The following is a 23,889-nucleotide window of genomic DNA, read 5'->3' as shown; positions in this document are numbered from 1 at the left end:
GAAACCGCTCTCTCCAGCAGCCACAAGCTGGTGTGTGCTCATTTGCTGCGTGAGGACTGTGCACACCACTGGGCTGCATGTGGGAGCTGGAGAGGGACGGAGCATGCAACCTGCAGACTGAGGCTTCAGCAGCTCTCCCTGCCAAATCCCAGCAGGCTCCTGATTTGAGATGTAGCTTATTTCAGAAGACTGGGAGAGAGCTTTAGCGAGCGGCTAAAACCCATTTCTGACCCCAGATGCAATCCTCTAAGCTTTCCTGCTATGTCTTGTCAGAAGTCATGCTAATGTTATACTTCCAAAAATATGCATGGACAGTATATAAAGAAAATATCCTTTCTTTATGTACTAGCTATCCTAGCTTTATTTTGAGAAAGATCTAACTATTCTTACTGCATTTCCCTCCCATGCATGCATACACATGGAAACAATGGGCAACTTTAGCTCAAATAGTTCAAGTTTGGTAAAAAGTCAAATAACCTTAATTATAGCCTTTAATACCTTCATTGGCTGTCTAATAAGATTAATATGGTTTTCTCTGCCTGAATTAGGCAAGTGAAAGTGTCCTTAGACTGTTAAACAAGAGATACGAAACTGGGGGGGGGGGGGGGGGGGTGAAATCTTTGCTTTTAGAAGAAATAATTCTTTTTGAAGTTTGGATTTAATTTATATTATAAATGCCTAAAATAACTGTTTTATTTCTGTGCTGTTTTCTTTCACATTTTAATGTAAATTGCTTTTGTTGGTTTTCTGTAAGGCTCGGACTGGACGTACCACTATTGTGATTGCTCATAGACTGTCTACCATCAGGACTGCTGACACTATTGCTGGATTTGAGAAAGGCATCGTGGTTGAACAAGGAACACACAGTGAACTCATGTTGCAGAAGGGAGTCTACTATTCTCTTGTAATGCAGCAGGTAAGGGCAAATTTACTTATTTTCTTTCTGCCTTTCACAAAGTTGCAAAATGCTGGTATTCAGAGCCATTTGCTCTCTGTAGTTCCTGCATGTTGTCCAGCTGGCAGCTGCTCAGTTGCTCTAGTCTGGACACGGATGCAGGCTTGGAATTCTCAGGGGTTTTACCCATAAAAGTGTTTCATATTTACACAATCCAATATGTCAAAAACATAAGTGAGTTGAAGGCACAGACTACATAATTATAGCATAACCACAGAATTGTTAGATTCCAGGTGGACTCCATAGACTGCTTAAAGAAAAAGAGTGGGGGGGGGAAATCAGGACCAAATAGTCTACTGCTCTGCCATTGCAGACTGAAATATGTGGCCTATAGGCAACTGTGATCACATGATTGAAACAGCAGTACTCAAGAGAAAAATTTTACTTTTCCTTCTCCCTGCTCAAAATGTCTTGTGATTGTATATCCTGAATTCTCACTAGGGTTGTAGCAATCATGTTCAAGATGATGGGACATCAGACGAAAGTGAAGACACAGGGGCTGAGGAATATGAGGAAAATGACAGAAATGATCTTGTGGAGGAGCTGACTCTTCAAGATAATTTTGAAGAATCAGTGATCTCTGGGAGGGGCAGCATTCGAAGAAGATCCAGCAGATATAAGAGCAAGAGGTGTTCTTCTAAGAAAAAGTCCTCTGGAAAAAAGAAAAAAAAAGAGCTGGAGGTTGGTATTAAAACTTTAGTTTAGAATTTTAGTCATAACTTGTAAACATCAATACAAAGCACTTCATTTTGATTACCTTTTATATAGCTGGCTGCCATACAACCTTTACTCTGGTGCTATTACAGTCAGTACTCACCAGACTGAGTATTTGTCCGAGGAATATGGGGACAATCATATACATCTTACCAAAAAACTTCATTTTAACACTATTGACTTAGTGTGGAGCTGGCAAAAAACTTGTGCTGTTGAGTTGTTATCCTTCATAAAATTAAGTGTATTATTTCAGTGTTACTGATGTTTTCATTCTAATTAAAAAGAGTTGTGAGATTTCATTTGCAGGATTCTTTACTTCCTGGTACTCAGTGTTGCAAATGCTGGTGGATAATGCAATCCCTGGGGATTACATACCAAGTTTTAAGGCACTTTGGAATATCATATTACCTTTATGTCAAATGGAGGAGAGAGAGAGAGAAAAAAAAGAAATTAAAAAAAAAAAAAACACCTAACATTTTGAAGTGTGTTCTAAATAAATGAACCATTATTCTCTGTCTGTCTCTCTCCCTCTCTCTCCGTCTTAGTACATTCTTTGAAACACCCAGTTCTGGAGGTTTTTATTCAGATAAGACACTTTAGTTGACAAATGTCATATACAAATAAAAGTCATATAAGAATTTCAGGTTTTAGAAACAGAACTTTGTTTTGTCAAAGTTGAGTAAAACTTGCTCATGCCAATCAATAGGGGCAGATTTCTAGTGGACTCTGGATCAGACCTTAGATAGGCAGCTCAATAGAAACTTGATTTTTGTTTTTTCCTATTTTGTACAGCTTGAACTACAGCACTTTTTTGCATGAAATGTATCGGAAGAGTTGTTTGGTATTTTTTAGTTTTGTGGTGGGTTTTGGGGGGTTTTTTGGTGTGGTTTATTTTTGGTTGTTTTTTTTTTTTTTTTTTTTTACCTGACTTCAGGACCCTTAAAGTGAAGAAATAAAATGTAAATTCTGAAGTAAAACCATGGATTCTTTTTTAATCTATGGAAGTTAGGATCTCATCTGTAATACAGCACCTGATTTAAAATACTTATGGAAGCCTTAATGGAATTTGTGTCTATCAATATTCCTTCTCACTAAAATACAGCTTCCAGCTAATACATATTTCAAATAGTATGAAGGAGCTGGATCCATTCCTATTATCACAAAAAAGTTATGCAACTTCAAAAGATACTTTTTGTCTGTGTATTAATGCTGCTTAAGACCTCAGAGGAAGTAGTGGATGTTCATGCTCAAGACTCAGTATTCATCACACTCACGAAAAATGAAGAAATCAAGCATCCAGCAGTTGTAATTATTTCAGAAAGCTCAGCCCACTTTTATGGTTGAGGCTTAGCCACCCTCATTCAACATCCAAAACATGGGATAAAATAACCGGGAAGCAAGTGTGACTTACTCATAATCCTGCTTAATATTTTGTTTCATTTTCAATGTTTTCATTTTTTACTTTTCCAGAACTCCCCCTGTGGAGGCATAGATACTTGAATAAATTAGTAAAGCAGAACAGGGCATTTTTTGTACTGTCAAAGGAGATGCAGGCTAACTGACTGTTACATATGCCTCTTTCAGGCTTTTGGTAATGATGCATAGGCTATAGTTTGCAAAAGAGAAAGATGACCTCTCTACCCAATTGTATTACTGCCAGCCCATGAGCATTTAGCTGAACCAGAGAAATATCTTCTGTGCTCTGAACAGTGAGACTCAGTTCTTTATAAAGATTCAAGTGTTAAAGTTGCCATTCATGGTGACCAGTCCTATCTGACTTTCAATGAACTGTCCTGGCCCTTCTCCCTTCATGACTTAACCTTTTGTTAAATTTTTGCCTCAAAACTTTTACTGTGCAGTTGAAGTTCTAGGATATGAAACAGCAAAGCAGTAGATCTCCAGCGTTTGCTCACTCTGAGTGCACAGAGAGGGCTTTCAGTAAGTTTAGCAAGACAGCTCACTACTCAAAGCCTAATGAACACCCACTGTCTGGGGAATTTCATGTTTCCAAGGAAAACTTGCAGCCTTCCCTTTCCTGTAGGAAGAAAATCTCCCTGCTGTGCCTTACTCAAGAATCCTGGCTCTGAACAAATCTGAGTGGCTGTATGTACTGCTGGGAGTGATTGCTGCTGCCATCTCAGGTGGGGTCCACCCTGCATTCGCTGTTATATTTGGAAAAATCATTGGGGTAAGTTTTTTTTTTTGGGAGGGGGTTGGTTTTTTGGTTTTTTTTTTTGTTTGTTTGTTGTTTTTTGGTTTTTGGTTTTTGTTTTTTTTTTTTTGCAAATGAACGTTGCAGTCCTGAGCCTCCCTCATGCTCAGCCAGTTCTCCCTATGTAAGACTCTGGGTGGGACTCACTTGTATAAATGGATCCAATGAAAAATGGACAAATGTTGGTGAAGTGACCTTCTAGAGGCAGAGCCTGGTAGAACTGCGTCTGACTAGCAGAGGAGAGGAGGAACAATAGTTGGAGCTGGGGGAACAAATTAGCGAGATGTAGGTTAAATGGAAAGCTGGACTGTCTTTTGGCCCTCAACAGAAAGTTGACTGCAGACAGATTTCAGGATCCAGGATAGTTGCTAAGAGAAATTGAAGTAGACAAGTTTCTTGAGACGAAGGCTGGTTTATGTAACTGGCACTCATTGTCTACACACTCATTTTTGTGTTTTTTTCTTGCGTAGGCTTTTCAAGAAACAGATCCAGAAAAAAGGAATAAAAACACTTTGGTGCTTTCTTTAATGTTTCTTTTACTTGGAGTGATTACCTTAGCAGCATACATAATCCAAGTAAGTGTCACTACACTGAAATGCTAGAAGTTCTTAACTCCCCAGCAGACTGCAGGTATAACGCATAATATCAATGCAGTCTGAGAAGCAAAATACCAATCAGAGCTTACAAAAACATGCAGAAGTGTCAGGGTTCTTCCCGAGATATGAGTTTTATTGATGTGTTTACTTAAAGACACATTTGTTGTTGGCTTAAATAAGCCACTGAAGGCAACGTGGATTCAGCGCGATTGAAATCAAAGTTGAGGGTCTGGCCTTAAAAGTCAAAGTTAAGACTGACTTTTCTCTTTGACAGTCTATAGGCTCTTGCCAAAGTAAGTATAAAATAAACTCTATAGCATATGGTCTTTTTCATACAATTAAACAACCTCCATCATTTGCTGTCCTCTTATGACTGCTCCACAGCTTGCAGGAAACAGTTACTGCACATTGGTGTCCATATCATAAAAGCCATTGGTATGACTGCTGTGAGTGAATGTCAGAGTAGGGAGGCCAATGACTAGTTAGGCTGATTTATCTTTTAATGCTGCTGTGGCATACAAATAAGGCGCTACAACGAAGCTCCTGCCTTCTTTGCCATGTTGCTTCCTTTTTGTGCGAAAATAGTGTTTCAGGTTCCAGGAATGCGAATGGCACTCTTCCCAAGACTTATATATGCACAGGGCATTGTAGGAGACTTTTTGGTGGTGTTGGTTTTGTTGTGCATTTTGTTGTGCAGCTTTATAAACAACGTTAAGGCATCAGATGAGAAAACGTGACTCTCTTTTCTCCCCTAGGGATTCATGTTTGGGAAGTCTGGGGAAATACTAACAATGCGACTGCGCTCTTTGTCCTTCAGAGCATTACTTCAGCAGGTATGAGTTATGCAGCTAGGGTATCATGAGAGCCAGATAGTTTTTGCAGGCTGTTACAAGGTACGTGTTGGGTTTCAGTTGTGTGGTCTGGAGAAAAGAAAACAAAAACATGTCTCTTTTACCACTAGCTTAGGAAAAAGTACAACTTCTTCTGAAAGTCTCCTATCCTATGTGCAGTTTGGCTCGGTGCCGCTACTGCATATAGTATAATTTTGAAGGAGTGTCATTGCAAATGTGCATACTTCTGACATGCTAATATGCACACAGTTTGCAGCTGTCTGTGTCCAAGGATGACCAAAAAAGTTTAATCTCTCCGTGCTTGGGTGGTCATGATGCAAGTATGTAATATATAGATCTAAGTCTAATCCATTTAGTTATTTAGATTTAAATCTACATACTGCAATCCATAGCAAGTAGACAATCTGATAATTTTTTACTGCAAAAAATTCAAATTGCCCTATTGCATCAAGAATTACCCATGAGAAGAATAAAGTTACTTATATTAAACCCTTCCTGTTAATTTGTGCGATTTCATGTTACTTGCATAGGAGTTTTGAGAATGCATAACTTGGCACCTCAGACACCCATTGGGGACAAGAACCTGTGTGCTCACAGAAACATCTGAAAGGGACTAGGAGAGGGAAAATTACTGATTTAAAAAAAAAAAAAAAAAAAACAAAAAACAAAAAAAAAAACACAGCTGCCATAGCCTTTGGAGGTCAAAGGGCCTCATTTCCTTTCTGTATGTACAAATATAGATGAACAATTTGTCTTCTATAGTTAATGGCATAGGTAACTTGTAAGAGGAAAATAGTTAGCCTCTTTAGGCCCAAGGAAGGACTGAGTAAAAGGGGTCTAAAATAAGTTTCTAAATAGGCACATTCAGAAGAATATTACAGCTAGTAACACTTTGATTGTGAACAATTAGATGTTCACAACAGAATAATACTTTTTAAGTGTTTTCTTTTCATTTACTTGGAAGATGCTGACTACAAAGGAACAATATTGCAGTTAGCCATCATGACTTGTACTTCCATTTCCCTGTATGCTACCTGAGCTGGAAATGTTTGTTCATTTTATTAATAATCCTGATAAATCTGAAACATGATAAGAACATGTAATTTTTTTGAAACAAAAATTAGTAACAGTGTCTTTTCTTGCAGGAGGTTGGATGGTACGATGATCAGAAGAATGCTGTTGGCGTTCTGCTAACTCGGCTTGCCACAGATGCTTCCCAAGTCAAAGGGGTATGCTGATTCTTTTTTTATGTGTTTTTTAAATATTTTTTCCTTACAAATATTAATTGTAATTGGCAAGGGACCAATGAGATTATTTCAGAACACAAGGTAATAAATCTACCCCACAGACTGGCAGATGTATTTACATAGCATGATCTTGACACCCTGGAAATGGCTTTCCAAGTGATAATTTATGAGAACTATGAAAAATCCAGCAGACGTTGATGTACCTTTCATTTTTCTCCCTGCAAGTCTTTAAGCTAAGCATATATCTGTAGACAACTTCACCATGCAAAATGAAATCTGTATGTGCTGGGGACCCCAGGTTCTTATACCCTATGATGGGTGTCATCTGAGTACCATGAAGTTGCATCTGCAGATGATACAAACCTTTATTAACCTTAATAAAGAGAATTCTTCTTCCCATCCCCACCAAACGTGCTTCGCACACAAGCAGGCCAAACAGTAAGAAATGGCCCGGCATTAATAAAGAACACCAGGGAGAGCAATGGCTAAGGGGATGGAATGACTCGAGGTGCTGGTATGGGAGAGGTGGCCACTGGACTTTGGCAGGAGAACATGGCAAATTCTGCACAATTCCTCCTACTGCTCACCTCATCAGCAGTCCCTGCCAAATGTCTCTCTGTTTCTTCCCTTCTCCCTGGGGAGGAAAAAAAAAAAAAAAAAACAAAAAAACAAAAAAAACAAACAAAAAAACCAACCTGCAGAACTTGTTTTGTTTTAAGATATCTTTGCATCCTTCAAATTTGAACATCAAAAACCCTTTAATCCCTACGTTCTTCAGTCTCAGACGTCTGTTTCTCTCTCCTGTCCTCCTTCCTTATGGGCTAGTAGTGAAAAAAATAGTCTTTGACAAAGCTTAGTCACTTTCATTTTTTAAAGTTCCAGTTTGTTTCAGTGACAATGAACTATATCACCCTGTTAGGGCAGTAGAAAGGAGGGGTGCACCAGGTCCCCTAACTAAAAAAGCCAACTAAGGGCATGAATTGCTCTTCAAAGCTATTGTGTTCTCTGGAGCGCTACAGAGTGTCAGTGAGTACCATGCCTCATGCTGCACTGGCTGAAGTTTCCAAATCCATCTTTATGTGCAGCCCCTAGAACATATGGCAACAATTCACCTTGGCATTGGTTTAATTATTACTATTTTAAATTTTATTGAACAAGAAAAGTCTTTTCAGGGCAGGAAAGTCTTTGGCAAATGAGAGAAGAATTTTGCTTCCTGCCCAAGGATTTTTGTTTTTTCCATCAAGCCAAATCTTGGAAGATGAACTATTTCCACAGGGCTGTTTTCAGACCTTTTTTCTGCAGATCAGAGCCCACCCGGATGCTGGATGCTAATCATCTCTCATTTTAGAAGTTCTTAATGAAAAGGTTACACAGGCTGGGAGGAGACAGTTCTTCAGTATGAGTTCATCTTTCCCACTCATTATCCCTGCTGAGATAAAGCATTTCTGCAGGGTGGCCAAATTGAGAATTTTTTTTCTTTTTTTTTTTTTTTTCTGAGAACCCAACCCCAGGTGCAGCAGTGTGAGAACCTGAAGATAGTAGTTTCCACCACCGTTAGTGGGATGGGTCAATGGATGACTTGTTAGAAAGAAGCCCCTCTTGCCTAACGCTGGGCACCCAACAGCCAACCTGCCCTACTGTGATAGTGGCCACAGTCTCCTGTGCCTCAGATAGTGCAAGAAGTCCCAGATATATATTTCATTAAACAACTGTTAAGACTCAGGCTTGAAGGCCTGAATGCTGGCAGGTAAGAGGAACGTCTAGGAACAGTTACGTAAGTAGGTGCATAGTGTCCACACACGTGACTGTGCATGCTTTTGTTTTCCAGCTGAACCAGTGGCCTTGACTGTATAGCGATTTCAAGTGGTGATATAAGTAACAAAAAAGAAAATCTAATGATGGATATTTGGGGGTTTCTGGTTTTCTTAGGCAACTGGAAGCCGACTTGGACTGATGACTATGACTGTCTTTACCCTTCTGACTGCCATCATTATTGCTTTTGTATATGGTTGGCAGTTAACTTTGCTTATCCTGGCCTGCATTCCTTTCGTTATTGCTACAAATGCTGCGAGTGTTAGCTCTGTGTCTGGTCATGCCGCAAAAGATCAAAAAGCTTTGGAAGAGGCTGGACGAGTAAGTTCTCCACTTTTAACTACAGGGTTATGGTGCGAGATCACTTTTAAGGACAACACTGTAGCTATATTACAGCTGACTCAATTATCCAAGATAAATGAAGGGGGAGAGGAGAGGACAGGGCAGGGTGGGGGATGAAGGGAATGTTTATATATCCCCGAGAAAAGCAAAACATAGATAACACAAAACATCTGTAAATTAGCATCTGTAAATTAGGCTACAAAAATGCATTTGAAAGCCTCCACAGCGGATTTCTGGGCAGGGACAGCTGTAACAGCAGCAGCCCTGGCACTGGTACGCCGTGTGCCTAGGGCGAGCAGCATAGCTCTGCACTGCTTGGTGCTGGCCAAAGAGTTGCAGGGCTGAGCCACTAAGCCCTGATATGCCTACTTTTTTATTCCATCATAAAATGCAAACCATTAATGTGCTCAAGAGTTTCAGGGTACTGCCTTCATTCACCTGATAATGATCTTCCAGGAGGCAGAAGTAGTCCATGTGAAAGTGCAAGCTGTGTCCAGATGACTGGGGTTTGTTCTTATTTTGTGAAACAGGGTTTAAATCATCAAGATCACAACCCACAGGTTAGGGCAGGGGCTGCTGATGCTTCCTGTGTGCTGGCCCAAGGTTCGGAACTCAAATATGTTGTTGGCTTCAGCCCCCGCTTGTCTTGTGACTGTGGGGTGAATAATGTCATTGCTCTGGGCTTTCCTTCACCTGGTAACAGACCTCGATCTCTTCTCTTAAGTAAACACTTTCTAATCCAAAATAATAAATGCTAGAGAAGAGATGGAGTGTTTAAGAGATATGTTGTAGACTGCAGTTGTAAGGGATTACCTCTTATTTGTTTTATCTCCCAATTTAGATTTCAACAGAATCAGTTGAAAACATAAGAACTGTAGCTTCACTGACCAGGGAAGAAGCATTTTATGAAAGATATGTTACAAGTTTGAATGGTCCATATAGGTGGGATTTTTTTAACTTAATAATTCTTTCTTTGTACACTTTAGTCTTTCAGATGTATTGTAAATACATTTCTTGCAAACTGTCCAATATCCAAAAGATTGGGAAGGGTATCAATAGCAGTTTACATAGTTTAGAAATTTGTTCACTCAGTATATTTTAATATACATTCTTAAATGCAGAGTGAAAAAAACATTTGCAGGATTTGCCTTTTCATTACGCGAACACTTTATAAACTGCATTCTCTGCTTATGTGTAACAGAATATTGTGTTTTCTTGTGTATGCCTAGAACATAGGACACATGCTCACTCCATTTCAGTGTATTGGATTGATACTAGTTAACTCAGGACTGACAGTTAACTCCCATGCCACACCCTTTATAGTGTAAACCAGTTTTATTTCCCTCATATGACTTTGAAACCTTGAAGTGAACTTCATATGTTTCCCTTGTTTGACCCACTACATCCCACTGACTTGTCTGCTCTGAAACGCATGCAGATCATCAGGGTTACCAGATTTTTCTAGCTCCATTTTGTTTAAACAAAATAGCCCAAAATCTAATTTTGTTTCTTTCCTTCTTCAAGATAACTAATGTAAAAGAAGCAACTGAAAATGATGCATTATATAATCTGTCCTCAGCCAAAACAGTGTTAAAAGTCAGTGTCTGGTGAGCTGGTAATACCCCAGATATGGGCAGGATGCTTGCCTGGACTGTCAAAGGTCTCCGATTTACAGCTCAGACTAGAAAGGAGATTTTCATTTCCTCAGAGAGCATCCTAAACCATGTAGGCAGAGAGTCCTCTGGACTCTGATTCAGTGTGCATTCAATTAGCTACACAAAATGAAACTTCTCCAGAAGGGCGGATTGAGAAATAGAGGCTTAGTCTCTATCCCTGCGGGGATACCCAGCAATACGTCCCCGCTCTGAATCAGGATGAGAGGTCTCTGCTCAGATGGGAGGACCTGGCGGAAGCCCTCAGGGAGCTCTTAGGCTGGGCTGGAGTCTGCTTGTTTTCTTAATAAAATGGGTCATACATGGTAGTTATTAAATTTTCTTTTTTTTTTTTTACTGCTCTAGTGACCTGCCCTGCTATAGAAAAGCAAAGGAAGAGATTCAAGATAGCATAAGTGAGGATAAAGGATCTCATTGCTCTAACCTTTTCTCCTAAGGGCAGTTCTACGTCACAATGCAGGGTGCTTTAAGGGTCTGGCAGGGCTTGTTTGTGAGCGTGCATGCATTCTGGGCTGATTTGTTGTGTTTTCAAGGGGTGAGCTATATTGCTTGAAAGCTTTGACTGAAAAATCTGTCCATCCCCCAGCCAATGTCTGCTGTTTCTGTTTTACAAGTTATTTATGGAAAGTCTCTTCCTTTATCAGAGATTCCCTGAGAAAAGCCCTTTTCTATGGATTTACCTACGGAGTAGCTCAGTGTGCCAACTACTTTATTAATGCAGCAGTCTTCAGATTTGGGGCATGGCTCATTGCCCATAGTCTGAGCAACTTTGAAAATGTATTTATGTGAGTATACTTTATAAAATGTAAAAAAAAAAAAAAAAAAAAAAAAAAAAAAAAAAAAAAAAATTATGCACATGATAATGATTTCAATGCATGCAAATTATTTCATCAAATTAGAGGTAACGGGGCATAGAGATTCAGGAATTCAGTCTGGTTGGGAACGCAGTTTGGGCAGAAGGGCTGTTTTGGGGAAAGTTATGTATGCAGGCAGCGAAGCAGCAAGCATGTGGCCATGCTCAGCACGCCTGCTCTGGAGAAGTCTTTGCCATTTGCCATTTCTTCCAGGCAGAGGACATTACATAGAGAAATGATGTGACACCACTGCTCATCTGTAAAGTAGTTATAGGAACAAATAGGACTTCCTAATACTAGATGACATTTTGGGGGGTGAGGAGCTCCAGAAATGTCATAATCTAAAGATGCTAAAAAACTTTATTCTGAAGGTTTGTTTTACATGTGAGGAAAACAATGCATTGTTCTACCTGAAATGAATGATGCTTTGTCTTTTGTTTTTTAGAGTCTTCTCTTCTGTCATATTTGCAGCTATGAATGTTGGTCAGTCTGCTTCTCTAGCACCAGATTATGGCAAAGCTAGAATGTCAGCCCAAAGAATCTTTCAACTTTTGGACAGAAAACCTCTAATTGACAGTTACAGTGAAGAAGGTGAAAAATTGGTAAGAGGTTGGGTTTTTTTTCCTTTGGTTTGGGGTTTTTTGCTGGGGTTTTTGTTTTGTTTGTTTTTCCCAGAAAAATGTTGAAACAAACTAAACTAGTAGTATTTTATTGTCTGCAACTGTATTCATAGCTTCATATTTTTTTAGGGTGTCACAAAAGACAGACATTACATAAAATAGTAGTACTGACTCATTAATTTTCTTAATGGACCATATCATTGCTGTTTTTCAGTCAGAATTGTATAGCCTTAAATGTAGTTTTGCTCTGAATGAGCTAAAAAAAAAATACTTTTCCTTCTACTGACTCACATCTTAAATGGGTTCAGGAAAACACTGACAACGTCAGTTCCACTAACAGTTGCGTTGTCTTTGTAAGGGTTTACAGGAGAAATAAAATACAAATGCATTTTTCTACTCTTCTTGTAGATAAGAGAGACTAGTTCCTTCAGAGACAGAACAGTTTTTTGCCAAAGGCCATCCTCTTACAACTGTGGAAACTCTTACAAGTAGAAATGTGGTCTTGTGAAGTCAAAACTGACTTAATGAATGTTTTGCTCTAAAGTTGGGGGGGAACAGCAAGGGGGAAGAAAAAAAAAAAAAAAAAACTTAAATCCCCCAAAACTCACCTCTAAACCAAAATTGTCATTAAGGTAACTGACCTCAGCACTTATCAAATTTCTGCATGAAATGCTTTCAGTTTACGTGATCTGGAAGGATGACATTTGCACATCCTTCTAAGTTTAAAATGAACTTCCTGTGTAGGTGTTAGATGGTAGCCCCTACTCAGGAAGCTATAATCCAGTTTCTATAACTTTAACCTTATACACAGGATTTTCAGCCTTTAAAGTTATGAGCGCACATACATCTCTTCTTGAACCAGGGTCCTCTGACACAGACATTGAAAGATTTGGCAGAAGGTCCCTGGTAAAATAAAACTTAGATGAAAATATTTCTAGTATAGACTGGACTCAAATACCAGTGATGCCTGTGACTTCAGCAAAGTAAAGCTTTGAGCCCATTAAATTAGATCATCAAGTGCTGTGACAGCACTGCACTAGCAGTGCTGGTAGTATATACATAGCGCTGGCTCCTACCCCAAGTAACAGGAGAAGCAATAACCTTAATATATACCCCCTTTCTTCTTGTGCTTAGAAACTGGCCTGGCTAGAATAGCTAATTAACAACTATCATTGCTTTTTAAAACACAGCTTATTGTACATGCCTGTGAATTACCTACCAAAGAATTTAGGTCTGTTATCTTAATAGCTGATCTTGACCTTGTGCTTCAAATTGTGCTACCTGCATTGTGAGATCAGGAAAACAAATGCTATAGATTATATCAAGAGTAGAAGTGCCTCAATTAGATGTGTCAGAAATGACAAATATTAATGTCATTTATTTGTCTAAAGACACTCTTTTCAAAGCTGAAGTGAAAAATAGATACAAGAGATGCAGAAAACTTTCTCCAGAAGGATCTAGTGACTTACGTCTGCAGATCATCCCATAAACAATACTACACTGATCCAATATGCAATTGAGAAGAACTTCAAAAGCAGTTTTGAAAACACCTTCCCAAACTTCCTTTTCAGTTCTCTCACTTAAATAACCAAGTTTTACAAGTGTTACTTTAATTAAAGCTAATAAATGCTAATATGGGCATATGAACTCTCTATTACTTTTTCAGAGCAATTTTGAAGGCAACGTTGAATTCAGAAACATCCATTTTGTATATCCAACAAGGCCAGAATTTCAAGTTTTGCAAGGACTCAATGTGAAGGTTAACAAAGGGCAGACTCTGGCCTTAGTAGGAAGCAGCGGCTGTGGCAAAAGTACATCCATTCAGCTCTTGGAGAGATTTTATGACCCTGTGGAAGGACAAGTGGTAAAAATAGACTTGTGTGGCTATTAATAACAATTAAATCTACAGAACTCTTTATCTTCCAAGTTTTCAGAGGCTTTAAATGATCCTAGCAGTATCTCTGGCGAGATGTCTTTTTAAGAGGTGTGGGTTACTGAGGTGGTGGCTCCAGTGGAGCTGTACACGACATCAAGACGCCGTCATTGCCTGCCCTGTGCATTAGACACACATGCCAGCACTGGCACCCGTGTTGACATGGTGCGGTGGCTCAGAGCACTGGTCTCACTGGGGAAGAAAATGATGGGGTCAGGCTGCGTTTCTTCCCCAAAGCTGCTCACAGCCTGGTCACACAGGGACGTAATGTTCATGTCACTTGCTTGTCAGTGTGTAAGTCATCTCATTAATATGAATTCACACATTAGAGACATAGATATATGCTTCAAATAATACAAATGTAATCCCATAGGGATGCTACTCCGTCACTGCTGGAAGGTTACAATGGGCTTTTTGATGCAGTTCCTGTTAATGGGTGTAGAAGTCCAAGGAAACATCCTTGGAGGCTCTAAGGTTGAGTTAAAGGCCTGCAGCTGAAAATACTTATTGTCGTGTTCAGTTTCTTAGGGATAGGCTTTCCCGTGAGGTTCCTATTGCTTCTTGTGGTCAGTAGAGCTGGAAGGACTGCAGGAACAGCCTGTGATCTACACTCTGTTTCTGTCTGCTGGGAAATAGAAGCAAACACACACACAAAATTAAAAACTAACGAAAGGAAATACTTCGTCTACACTGCTCGTTCTTTTCCATTTTGCATGCAAAATTTACTTTATTTCAGCTGGGAATCTAACACGTAACAGGCTTCCTCTTACAGTTCGTGTTTCCTGTTTACAGTGTGTATCTATGGATAAGCTCTGCAGCCAACTTGGCATCATTTTTCTGTTGCTTTTTCTAGTTAGCAGATGGATTTGATACCAAATCTTTGCATTTACAATGGCTGAGGTCCAGGCTGGGCCTGGTGTCGCAGGAGCCCATTTTGTTTGACTGCAGCATTGCTGAAAATATTCGATATGGAGACAACAGTAGAGTGGTCAGTCAGGAGGAAATTGAAGAAGCAGCTAAAGCAGCAAATATTCATGCCTTCATTGAAAAACTGCCAGAGGTAAGGGATAGTGCTCTTCTGTTCACAGTGAGATCAGATTTTGAGTGACATGGAGAAATCTAGGCAATACTCAATTATGTCAATCAAATTAGAAATAAACATATTTGTTTCCCTTAACAGGAAAAAATATAGAATTTATGTTTTAAAATTTCAGTGTGTTTCAAGCTTAAAATCCTTGTTAGTTTGTTCAAAAAAAGTTAATGTTGCAATTAATATAGTGGTAGACAAAGCAGAATATGAGGAAAAATAAGAGGATGCTCTATGTACAAATAGGTCCTCATAATTTTCTTATTTTTTTCCTTTGACAGCTGAAACTTCTCAAGTTACTCAAAGATTTTTTTTTTTTTTTTCTGAAATAATTCAGTAGAACTAAATACTCTATTTCTAATTGGATGAGCCAGGGAGTGTTTCTTAACAAATACGAAGGGGCAATAAATCAAAAGTGAATGACATGGCATTTGACTTTCATGCCTGCCACGAATTTGGCTCTAACAAGAAAAAAATGCTTTGATAGTATGTTTTCACTGTAGTTCTGTGTAACTTGAAAATGATATAATGATGCTGAAAAATATTTGATCTTCGTTACTACTACTAACATTTGGGATTCTTTATTCACAAGTAACGCAGGATCAAGTTCTTCATGTATTTCAGTAAACATAAAATCTCTAGTTACTCTTATGATCATACGCTCATGGCCAGATGTCTGTGACGCCTTACCACTGTATCGCTGGTAAGACCTATTCCAGTCTTTGGGGAAGTAAATTTTCAGACTAGGTATAAATATGTGTAGCTCTACACAAAACTCTTTATACTAGAGGTGTTTATAAAACCTTAGCTTTCTTAAAAGCACTTACACTATTTTTCAAGATGGAAATACCTAATCATTTTTATAGCTATGCATAAAACTTTACTTTTCTAATCTTCCTTCTCTAAGAGTATTCACAGGCCTTCTTTTTTAATTTTTAACATCCAGAAATATAATACCCGTGTGGGTGAGAAAGGAACACAACTTTCTGGAGGTCAAAAACAAAGAATAGCAATTGCCCGTGCTCTGGTTCGTAATCCTGCCATTCTGCTTCTGGATGAAGCTACCTCTGCTCTTGACACAGAAAGTGAAAAGGTGAGTAATGATTATTATGTGAAATATGTATGTTCATGTACATGACTAGTTGCTTTCTGTAGAATAAAATCAATGCAGACATGCTGCACATGCTCAGCTGTGAAGCAACAGGGCAGGTATCATGGTAGCTTTTCCAGCTGCAAGCTGTGAATTGAACGACAGTAAAAAGCTGTGCATATTTAATAAATAAGTGGAAAACCCCAAAACTTTAAGTAGAAAACACCATGGGGAGCTGATATTCTTCAGCTGTTGTCCTATTACCTGTATTTGATGGTAAATATGGAATCTGTGTTCTGACTCAACCTGGATGCCCAAGAATCCCCTTCTCAATGTCTCATGCTCATCTGATCAGTCTCGCTGACCTCAGTCAGAAATTGTGTTGAGTAAGGGTGCCTTGTGTATGCACTGACTTGTACATCTACGGGAGATATATTCAAGTGATAACAAAGAAGAAGAAATCAAATGTGGTTCCTATGACAAATGAAGGCTTTCTAGGTGCTAACAGCATTTTCACGACATCTGTGTGCAGATTGTCCAGAAAGCTCTCGATAACGCCCGGCAAGGTCGAACCTGCATCGTCATTGCTCACCGCCTGACGACCATACAGACTGCAGACATCATTGCAGTGATCCAGAACGGCAGGGTGGTTGAGCAGGGCACCCACAGCCAGTTACTGGCAAAGGAAGGACACTACTATGCCCTTGTAAATGCACAAGTCTCTAATTAGTACTCTTTGCAGATTTATTAAGTTGTGGTGTTTGGGTTTTTTGTTTTCTGGTGTTTTTTGGTTTGGTTTTTTTTGTTTGTTTTGTTTTTTTTCCTGGGAAGACATGAAAAGCTTACAGAGAATGAAGGTTGGCTCTGTCTGTGCTGATGGAGCAGGGACCGTGAGTTGCAGCCTGGTTGCTGTACCTAGTGTAGTCCTTGCCCCACACATCTGTGGGGATAAGCCAGTGCGTGCCCTGGGGTGGGTCACGGAAGGTGTGCGAGGGAGTCCCAGGGGCTGAATCTGCTGGAAATTTGTGAGGACTGCATGATCTGGAGAGAGCTAGACCTGGAGTGGTCTCATCCACATGATGTCTTAGGTGGGTCACCCTGCTCTTGCTGTCCCCCCAAACCCTGGCCTACACCAGGTGCCATAGACCAAGGTGATACCAGAGTATGACAGTGTTTAAGCATTGTGGATATGCAGTGAACTGGTGCTTGTGCTTGCCCCTTGGGTTTCTTCGCTAGCCAGATGCAGCCATAAAGTCGTCTTAATTAGATAAAGACAACTGTCAATTTTTATGCTGAGATTCCAAATAAAGGCATTTATATTAAATTTAGAGAGAAAGGGTTGGATGGTTTTGTGTTTTGGGGTTTTGGGGGGGGGGGGGTTTCCAATGTTATGCCACATTTCTAATACTACTGTGCTTCACGCATTTGTTGGAGATTCAATATTCTATTTCAGACAATAATTGTAATAGTTACAAGCCTTCCATATAGAGATAAAATCACATAAAAGATACCATTGTTTAGTATTTTTCAATTGCTGACCTAACAAGAGTTTAATCACTCTTTGCATCCATCAGGGTCACTTCAAAAGTCTTCCAGGGGTGCTAGGATGGCTCCTTTTGGAGTGGACTCCTGTCAGCCGTGTAAATAGCTTTTCTTTACCAAAAAAAATAAATAAAAAATAAAAAGTGGTTTTCAATATGGAATTCTTTTATTTTGAATAAATGTGGCATTTAGGGACATGGTTTAATGGTGGACTTGGTAGTGGTAGGTTAACGGACCATCAAGTTGGACTTGATGATCTTAAGGATCTTTTACAACCTAAATGACTCTATAAATAATTTAAAAGACCTTTTTAAGTCTTGGCAAAACTTGTTTACACATGTGCTTTAATAATTGCTTATTCCTCCGATACATTCCCCAGGGTGCTGCAATACATCCTTCAACAATTGAAGAATATGTACTGTGTAGTTATAGAATGACTCAGCAGCTGTTTTTTTGGCTGGTTAAACCCAATTGCAGCATTTTAATTTTCCAAGGCTTTGCACGTGGCTTTGGGTTAGGATTTATGGCCTGGAGCAAACTGCACTACTTTATAATTTCCAGATAACTCTGCTTCATTGTAGCAGACAAAACTTACAGTAATGACTATCTCCTTTGCTCATTTCAATTGCTTTCCGGCATCAGGATCCATGAGGGGTATAAAACAGGCAAAAGAAAACAAATTCTGGTCTCAGCTTTGCCAAAATAAATACAGGCGCTCTCCCTCACAAGGTTTTTCTCAGGGACTGTTACAAAAGGAGTTATTGCTCACTCAGGCACCCCTCTTGTGTGTCCCCTTCACTTCCTCGTGGCAGGCAGATACTACAGGAACTGCTGCTCGCACTACATTCCCAATTATCCAATGCAGGCTTCAAATAATTCCCTTTTGCCTGTTTTGTTTCTGTACTGGAGTTAAAATTATAGGCAGTAGAGACTGATTCTCAGTTTTAAAAATAAAATAACTTCCTCCTTAATCCAGAAATCTTTTGGGGAAGGAAAGAGTGATTTTTGTACTTTGGGGTTAGGTGTATATGTGTTTTTCATTACGATTGTAATGAACAATGAATTTTTGTAATATTACAATTCATTACACTCTATTGCAGTAAGAATTACATAAAATGAAGTAAAAATGGGAAATTTATTTAAATTTAAATAGAGGAGATAGCCACTAAGCTAAGGTTCTGTAACAAAATGAATCATCTAACATCTGGGACTAGTTAATGGAGCATCTTCGTGGAAAATACTGCATTCACATCCATGCAGATAATGGAGAAGAATCCAAAATGTGCTTCCTTCCCACCAGCTTGGAATTATTTAGTAGCACAGGGGCAATAGGATTGAGGAAATATGCACTATTTGACCTGGAAGGTGCTGAAAGAGCTGCAGCATGGTCAGCCTAGAAAAACAAGTTCTGTGACTTGTGTTTCCCCTTATTTGCCCTTCCAGAGGTCAACATTACCTACTATGACAAGAAAAGTGACTACACATGCATCCCTTTTGGCATGTTCCTCACCCTTGTTTACATAGAGCATTCTCATGCTGTAATAGCTGGACAGATTCAGTACCGGCTATATATGTTAAGGATAAACAGAAAAAGGTCTTGAAGTAAGATGCTTGGCAGTACTGTGTCACATTGTTCCTTAGGGAAAGGTAGGTGTGGGTTTTGGTCAGGGCCAGAAGGAGCAGGTGCAGATGCTGTGATGAAGGGAGCGTGTATGCACTGCTCTGGGCTGTGGCAGCCAAGCGGGGAAAGAGCAGCGCCAGACAGATGTGCCTTGGGAACATCCTCTGCTCTTATGTGATTTAAAAAAGGGGAATAGAAAACACAATTGAAGTAAATAGCATTGATTTACTTAACAAGTGAGATGTTATGCAATGTAAGAATACACTTTACTAATTTATTTCAATACGAGCATACTAAAAGCCACTCATATCACAGTCCTGTTTAAAAGATCAGCTGCAGACATGACAAAACACCAGACAAAAGCAAGTCAAAAGGAGACTTCCCTTATCCCTGCCCAAGCAGGGGCTAGTGTTCTCCAAATGTGCCCACAATATGGTGAGTCACTGCTGGTGTCACTGGGGTCCTCATCCCTAAGATGACTGCCATGAGGATAGTGATGAAGGAAACACATCAGCCCATCCTTGTGAAGGAACACCAAAGGCCTTGTTCATGACTAGATGAGAAGTGCTTAGCCCATACACTTGCTTTATGCCAGCACTGATCTAAGCCTCCTAGGGAACTATTAAGGTATGATGTCCCAAAAAAGAGTGAAGACTTCAGAGAAGGCATTCATAAGGGATTCTGGAGAAAGAATTGAGTGTTTCTTAACCACTTGAATCCACTGTAGTATCATATATAGCTGTTAAATTTGACTAAAACTTTGCAATTGTTAGTCTAGTTAAAATGTTAATTGCTATTGCAGACTGAAGCCCCAGAGATGGGATAAGTAGTTGACAGAAACATGTGAACCAGAGGGCACAGGACCGGGTTGTCTTTATGGCCTCAAACAGTTAATTGTCCTCTTGTTTGTATGAGCATTGGAGTGCACCAGTCCCATTGGGTGTGGATGTTTCCCATTCCTGGATGTGCTATTTCAGTTTGAAATACCTGTCAGCAATTCAGGAGTAGCGCTGTTTGCAAAACAGTAAATTAATATAATGTTTAGCATCACATGCTTTTTCCCCGATGTCTGCTTTCCTCTGCAGCCTATAAAATTTCAATTTATATTCATCTAAAACCTGTAAAGTATGCATCCTCATAAAGAAGTTATCTAATAATGCTGATTGTATGGCAAGAAGGAAAGCTTTCATTAAAATTGCTATTCACAACTCTTACACTTTTAGAAAAAATCTTTTGTTTTTGTTTTTTTTTTTTTTTTAAAGTGAGGTAAAAAGAGCAATTGGACTTTTTTTAGGGTCAGCTGAAATACTATATCAATGTGTCATCTTATTTATTTTTTACCTGGATTAGGTTTATGAGTTTAGTTAAAATTTGGAGAGTTCACAAAATTCCGCTAAACAATCTGTGGCAGGCAATACCTAACCTGTCCTTTCTTGGCTACAGTCAATACACATTGTACTGCTGACTTTTCACTTATGTGCTTGCAAGTGGGAATGTCTGGCTGAGGGAGAGCTGGCAGGGCTCTTGTTATACTGAGCTTTAGGAAATTCCTGCCACACTTGGGAGCAGGCCTATTTAAATATTAAGGGTCGGTGATCTCACCTAATTAGTAAGGAAAATGCTAAGGAACTATGCAGGATCGTTAAGGTCTGCTCACCTGACATTGCTGGAGGGTTTGAAGTGAAAATGCTCTCCTGGACTGTTTGCTCTAGGAAAATAGCTACCCTGGTAACACTGGCAAAAAAAAAGCCAGATCTTGATCTACTAGATCATACCATACAGATATCAGTAGGACAGCTGATAACCTAGTGCCGATGGAGTTTGGATCTCAAGGGTTAGGTATCTTCTCTGGATGAGGCTTGCACCTCCCCTTCCATGAAGAAGTGTTTTGTCACAGCAATGCTCCAGCTTTGCCTGCGTTTATGGCTCAACCGCTGCCTGCTACTATGGGCACTCTACCCAGGGAACTCTTTTTTACGAAGGAGAAATATCCAAAAGCAGAAGAGTTCATACAGGTTATCTGGAGCTATGGCTGTGTCTTGCTGAAGAAGGAAATAAAGTAACAGCTTTTTCAAGGTTTTACCAAGCTCTTCTGTTTGCAAATGGACTTGGATTCTACTGGAGAAATGGGGCTTAGCAGTCATTACAGCTATATCCAAACTGTACATGACCTGGTCAAGACAGTGAGTGAAAGTCAATGCATTACTTGACCTCCTTCTGTGTATCCATACTGCTGTATGTAGGACAAACCTGACTTCTGTAAAATATCTCTTTTCCATGTCTGAGACATTAAGGTGTTTCTAAGATCATCAGCATAGTGAGACAAGAAGAGAAATAGCTAGGTAACAAGGCCACAAACAGCATATATGTATTTTCTTCTTGTAAAGTATACCTGAGGGACTTATTTTGTTAAGTCCTGCCCCTTAGGTATTTGTGAAGGACTGATAGTTTTCTATGCAAAGGTAGAAGAATCCAGTTGCCTTGCTATTCTTTACCAGTAGCTGCCCTATATATAAGCCTTACCGCAGACTGCCCATCACCCTGACATTTTCCAGGGTTGTAGCTCTCCCTGACCATTCTCTTGCAGTTGCCTGGGCTGCTTTTCCTCCTCAAGCACCTTCCCTAGCACACACAGCAGATGCTACACCATGTGATCTGATGCAAAAGGACAGACAGAGAGGGGAAGTGCCAAAAGCAATAGTGATGCAAAAGGATTACTTTCTAAAATTAACAAAAATTTCTCAGCAGAAGACTGGTTATTGCTCTCTGTAAGTGAATCATTTAGACTGGATTGCTTCCATCTGCCTCTGTGCTGTGCTTTGTCATCTAGACTGCAGGCAGCTCTTATCTACCTGAGACCCTAGCAGTCATCTTCTCACTTTAGCATTTATTGCCTACCTGGCTCATCAGCAGTTATGTCCAGAAACTATTTTCTGAAGCATGTCTTTCCATCTGGAAATAATAATTTGCTGTGCCCTTCGGGAAGCTCACACATCCACTCGAGTTATCCCCAGCCTGTCCAACGACATCAGTATCGCATGCTCCAAAGCAAACTTGCTAAGTCTTCCTGTAATTCTCCTGAAGATGCCAATCTTTATTTTACTGAATGCTTTCACAGAAAGATATTTTGAAGTCGTGTGTTAGCTCAACAAATAGATTTTGTGGACTTGTTTGAATTGACCATTTCCTTGCTCTGCTGTTGCCATTGGAGTAACATCCTAATTTCTTTCTAATCATTATGAACATTGTGACTACTGCCTTCTCCTATGTAGTCCAAAGCAAAACCATCTCGCAGTTAATCACCACTAGAATAGTTCCTTTTGTTACAGTCCTTGTGGTTTGAAAGAATGACCTGAATATGGCTATTTTTGTGGAAATAATTGGTCAAGTTCAATCCTGGTTGCAAAAGGCTATACTCGGTATTTGATCCACCACAGGCAGCATTCCCGGAGAACGCACATAGTATTCTACAAGAGGAAAACAAGGGGGAAACAGGTACTGCTGTGGGACACTTACCACGCAACTTCAGACATCTAGGGCTGAAGCAATCAATCAGGTTGCCTTTAAAGCACTCTAGGATATGACTTATCTGTTTCCAGATGTCTGTCTGAGCATACAGTGAACTACATCAGGGAAGTGTCTGTTTCTTACCATAAATATAAATGGGGAGTCTCAGTTTTTGTTCAGATTATACGTTTACATTAGGTGAAGGGAGTTTCACTCTGAATGTTTGATCTTTCTTAAAGAGATTGCTAGGTTAGCTTATCAGTCCTGCAAATAATTTTTGGAGGTCCATTCCAGAAAGGCACTGGAGAGCACACTCTTGCAGACAAGGAGTGCTTCAAGGAAGAGGAAGGGCTTCTGCAGCACAGGAGGGTGAAGTTTCTTCGTAGGTATTGGCAGTGCAAGAAGGCTGGAGTGAAGGATAAACATTCAGGAAACAGGAATTATTTATCCTGAATAATGTGTAAGATGGAAAAGAAATTTACAGATTGCAGAAGCACCCAAAATGGCTTATAATAATGAGTGAATTAGCAGAATCTGGGTTTTTTTCCCTCTTGGATGGCATGAGGGGAATTTTAAACAAGGAGTTAACATTTTCAGGGATCAAAATAAATGGTGTCTCTGACAATCCCATACATTGCCTGGGTTTTATGAAACCACGCTAAAAATGGTAAGTGGAGTTCCCATTTTCACATCTGCTATTCATATGAACATACACCTGGCAGTGTAGCGTGTGTGTTGCTTCAGAGGAAACTCATCCAAACAACTATCACTTTATACAGCACTAATAGTCTCGGTTATAAACCCAGTACATGTGTTTTATTTACTGTAAATGAAGTGTATATCAGCAACACTGAATCTGAAAATGAAATTTTAATAGGCCACTTTTATGATGCTAGAGCAATGTGTAGAGACATCTGCAATGTGATTTACCTTTTAATATTCAGTAATGTAGTTTTAGTTGGAATAAATATGGTTCCCAATAAAGACTCACATGACTATTTTCTTCAACTTCTTATTTCACACGTACTTTGAGACCTGGAGCAACTTTTTCCATGAATTTCTGCCAATCCTTTGGGGACTTTTCCAGTATTATGTTGTTATGTTTTCTTTCTCTCTCTCTCTTGGTTTTTTGTTTGTTTTTTTTTTGTTTTTGGGTTTTTTTTTTTTTGGTATATCTTAATACCTTGCTATAATTATTTTACAGTTATACATTTAGTTGCACAGTGTGATGAT

The 23,889-nt window shown here is 39.5% G+C and overlaps 1 protein-coding gene across 1 annotated transcript in view; it reads left to right on the top strand.

Moving 5' to 3' along the window:
* ABCB5 (ATP binding cassette subfamily B member 5) overlaps window positions 1-23,889 on the top strand; it is a gene marked incomplete at both ends in the record, with an annotated part of 54,846 nt that overhangs the window by 17,882 nt on the left and 13,075 nt on the right. Inside the window, 13 exons of the mRNA XM_082336458.1 lie at window positions 755-916; window positions 1,397-1,636; window positions 3,711-3,857; window positions 4,352-4,456; window positions 5,233-5,310; window positions 6,474-6,557; window positions 8,505-8,708; window positions 9,571-9,671; window positions 11,047-11,187; window positions 11,702-11,858; window positions 13,543-13,740; window positions 14,663-14,869; window positions 15,843-15,993. Of these exons, the coding sequence (XP_082192584.1) occupies window positions 755-916; window positions 1,397-1,636; window positions 3,711-3,857; window positions 4,352-4,456; window positions 5,233-5,310; window positions 6,474-6,557; window positions 8,505-8,708; window positions 9,571-9,671; window positions 11,047-11,187; window positions 11,702-11,858; window positions 13,543-13,740; window positions 14,663-14,869; window positions 15,843-15,993 (1,975 nt within the window). The remainder of the gene's footprint in view (window positions 1-754; window positions 917-1,396; window positions 1,637-3,710; window positions 3,858-4,351; window positions 4,457-5,232; window positions 5,311-6,473; window positions 6,558-8,504; window positions 8,709-9,570; window positions 9,672-11,046; window positions 11,188-11,701; window positions 11,859-13,542; window positions 13,741-14,662; window positions 14,870-15,842; window positions 15,994-23,889) is intronic.

This window comes from Platalea leucorodia (assembly GCF_965183815.1).
Source record: "Platalea leucorodia genome assembly, chromosome: 1".
Taxonomy (NCBI): Eukaryota; Metazoa; Chordata; class Aves; order Pelecaniformes; family Threskiornithidae; genus Platalea; species Platalea leucorodia.
Note: the sequence above shows the minus strand (reverse complement) of the source record. Positions and strands in the feature narration are given on the sequence as shown.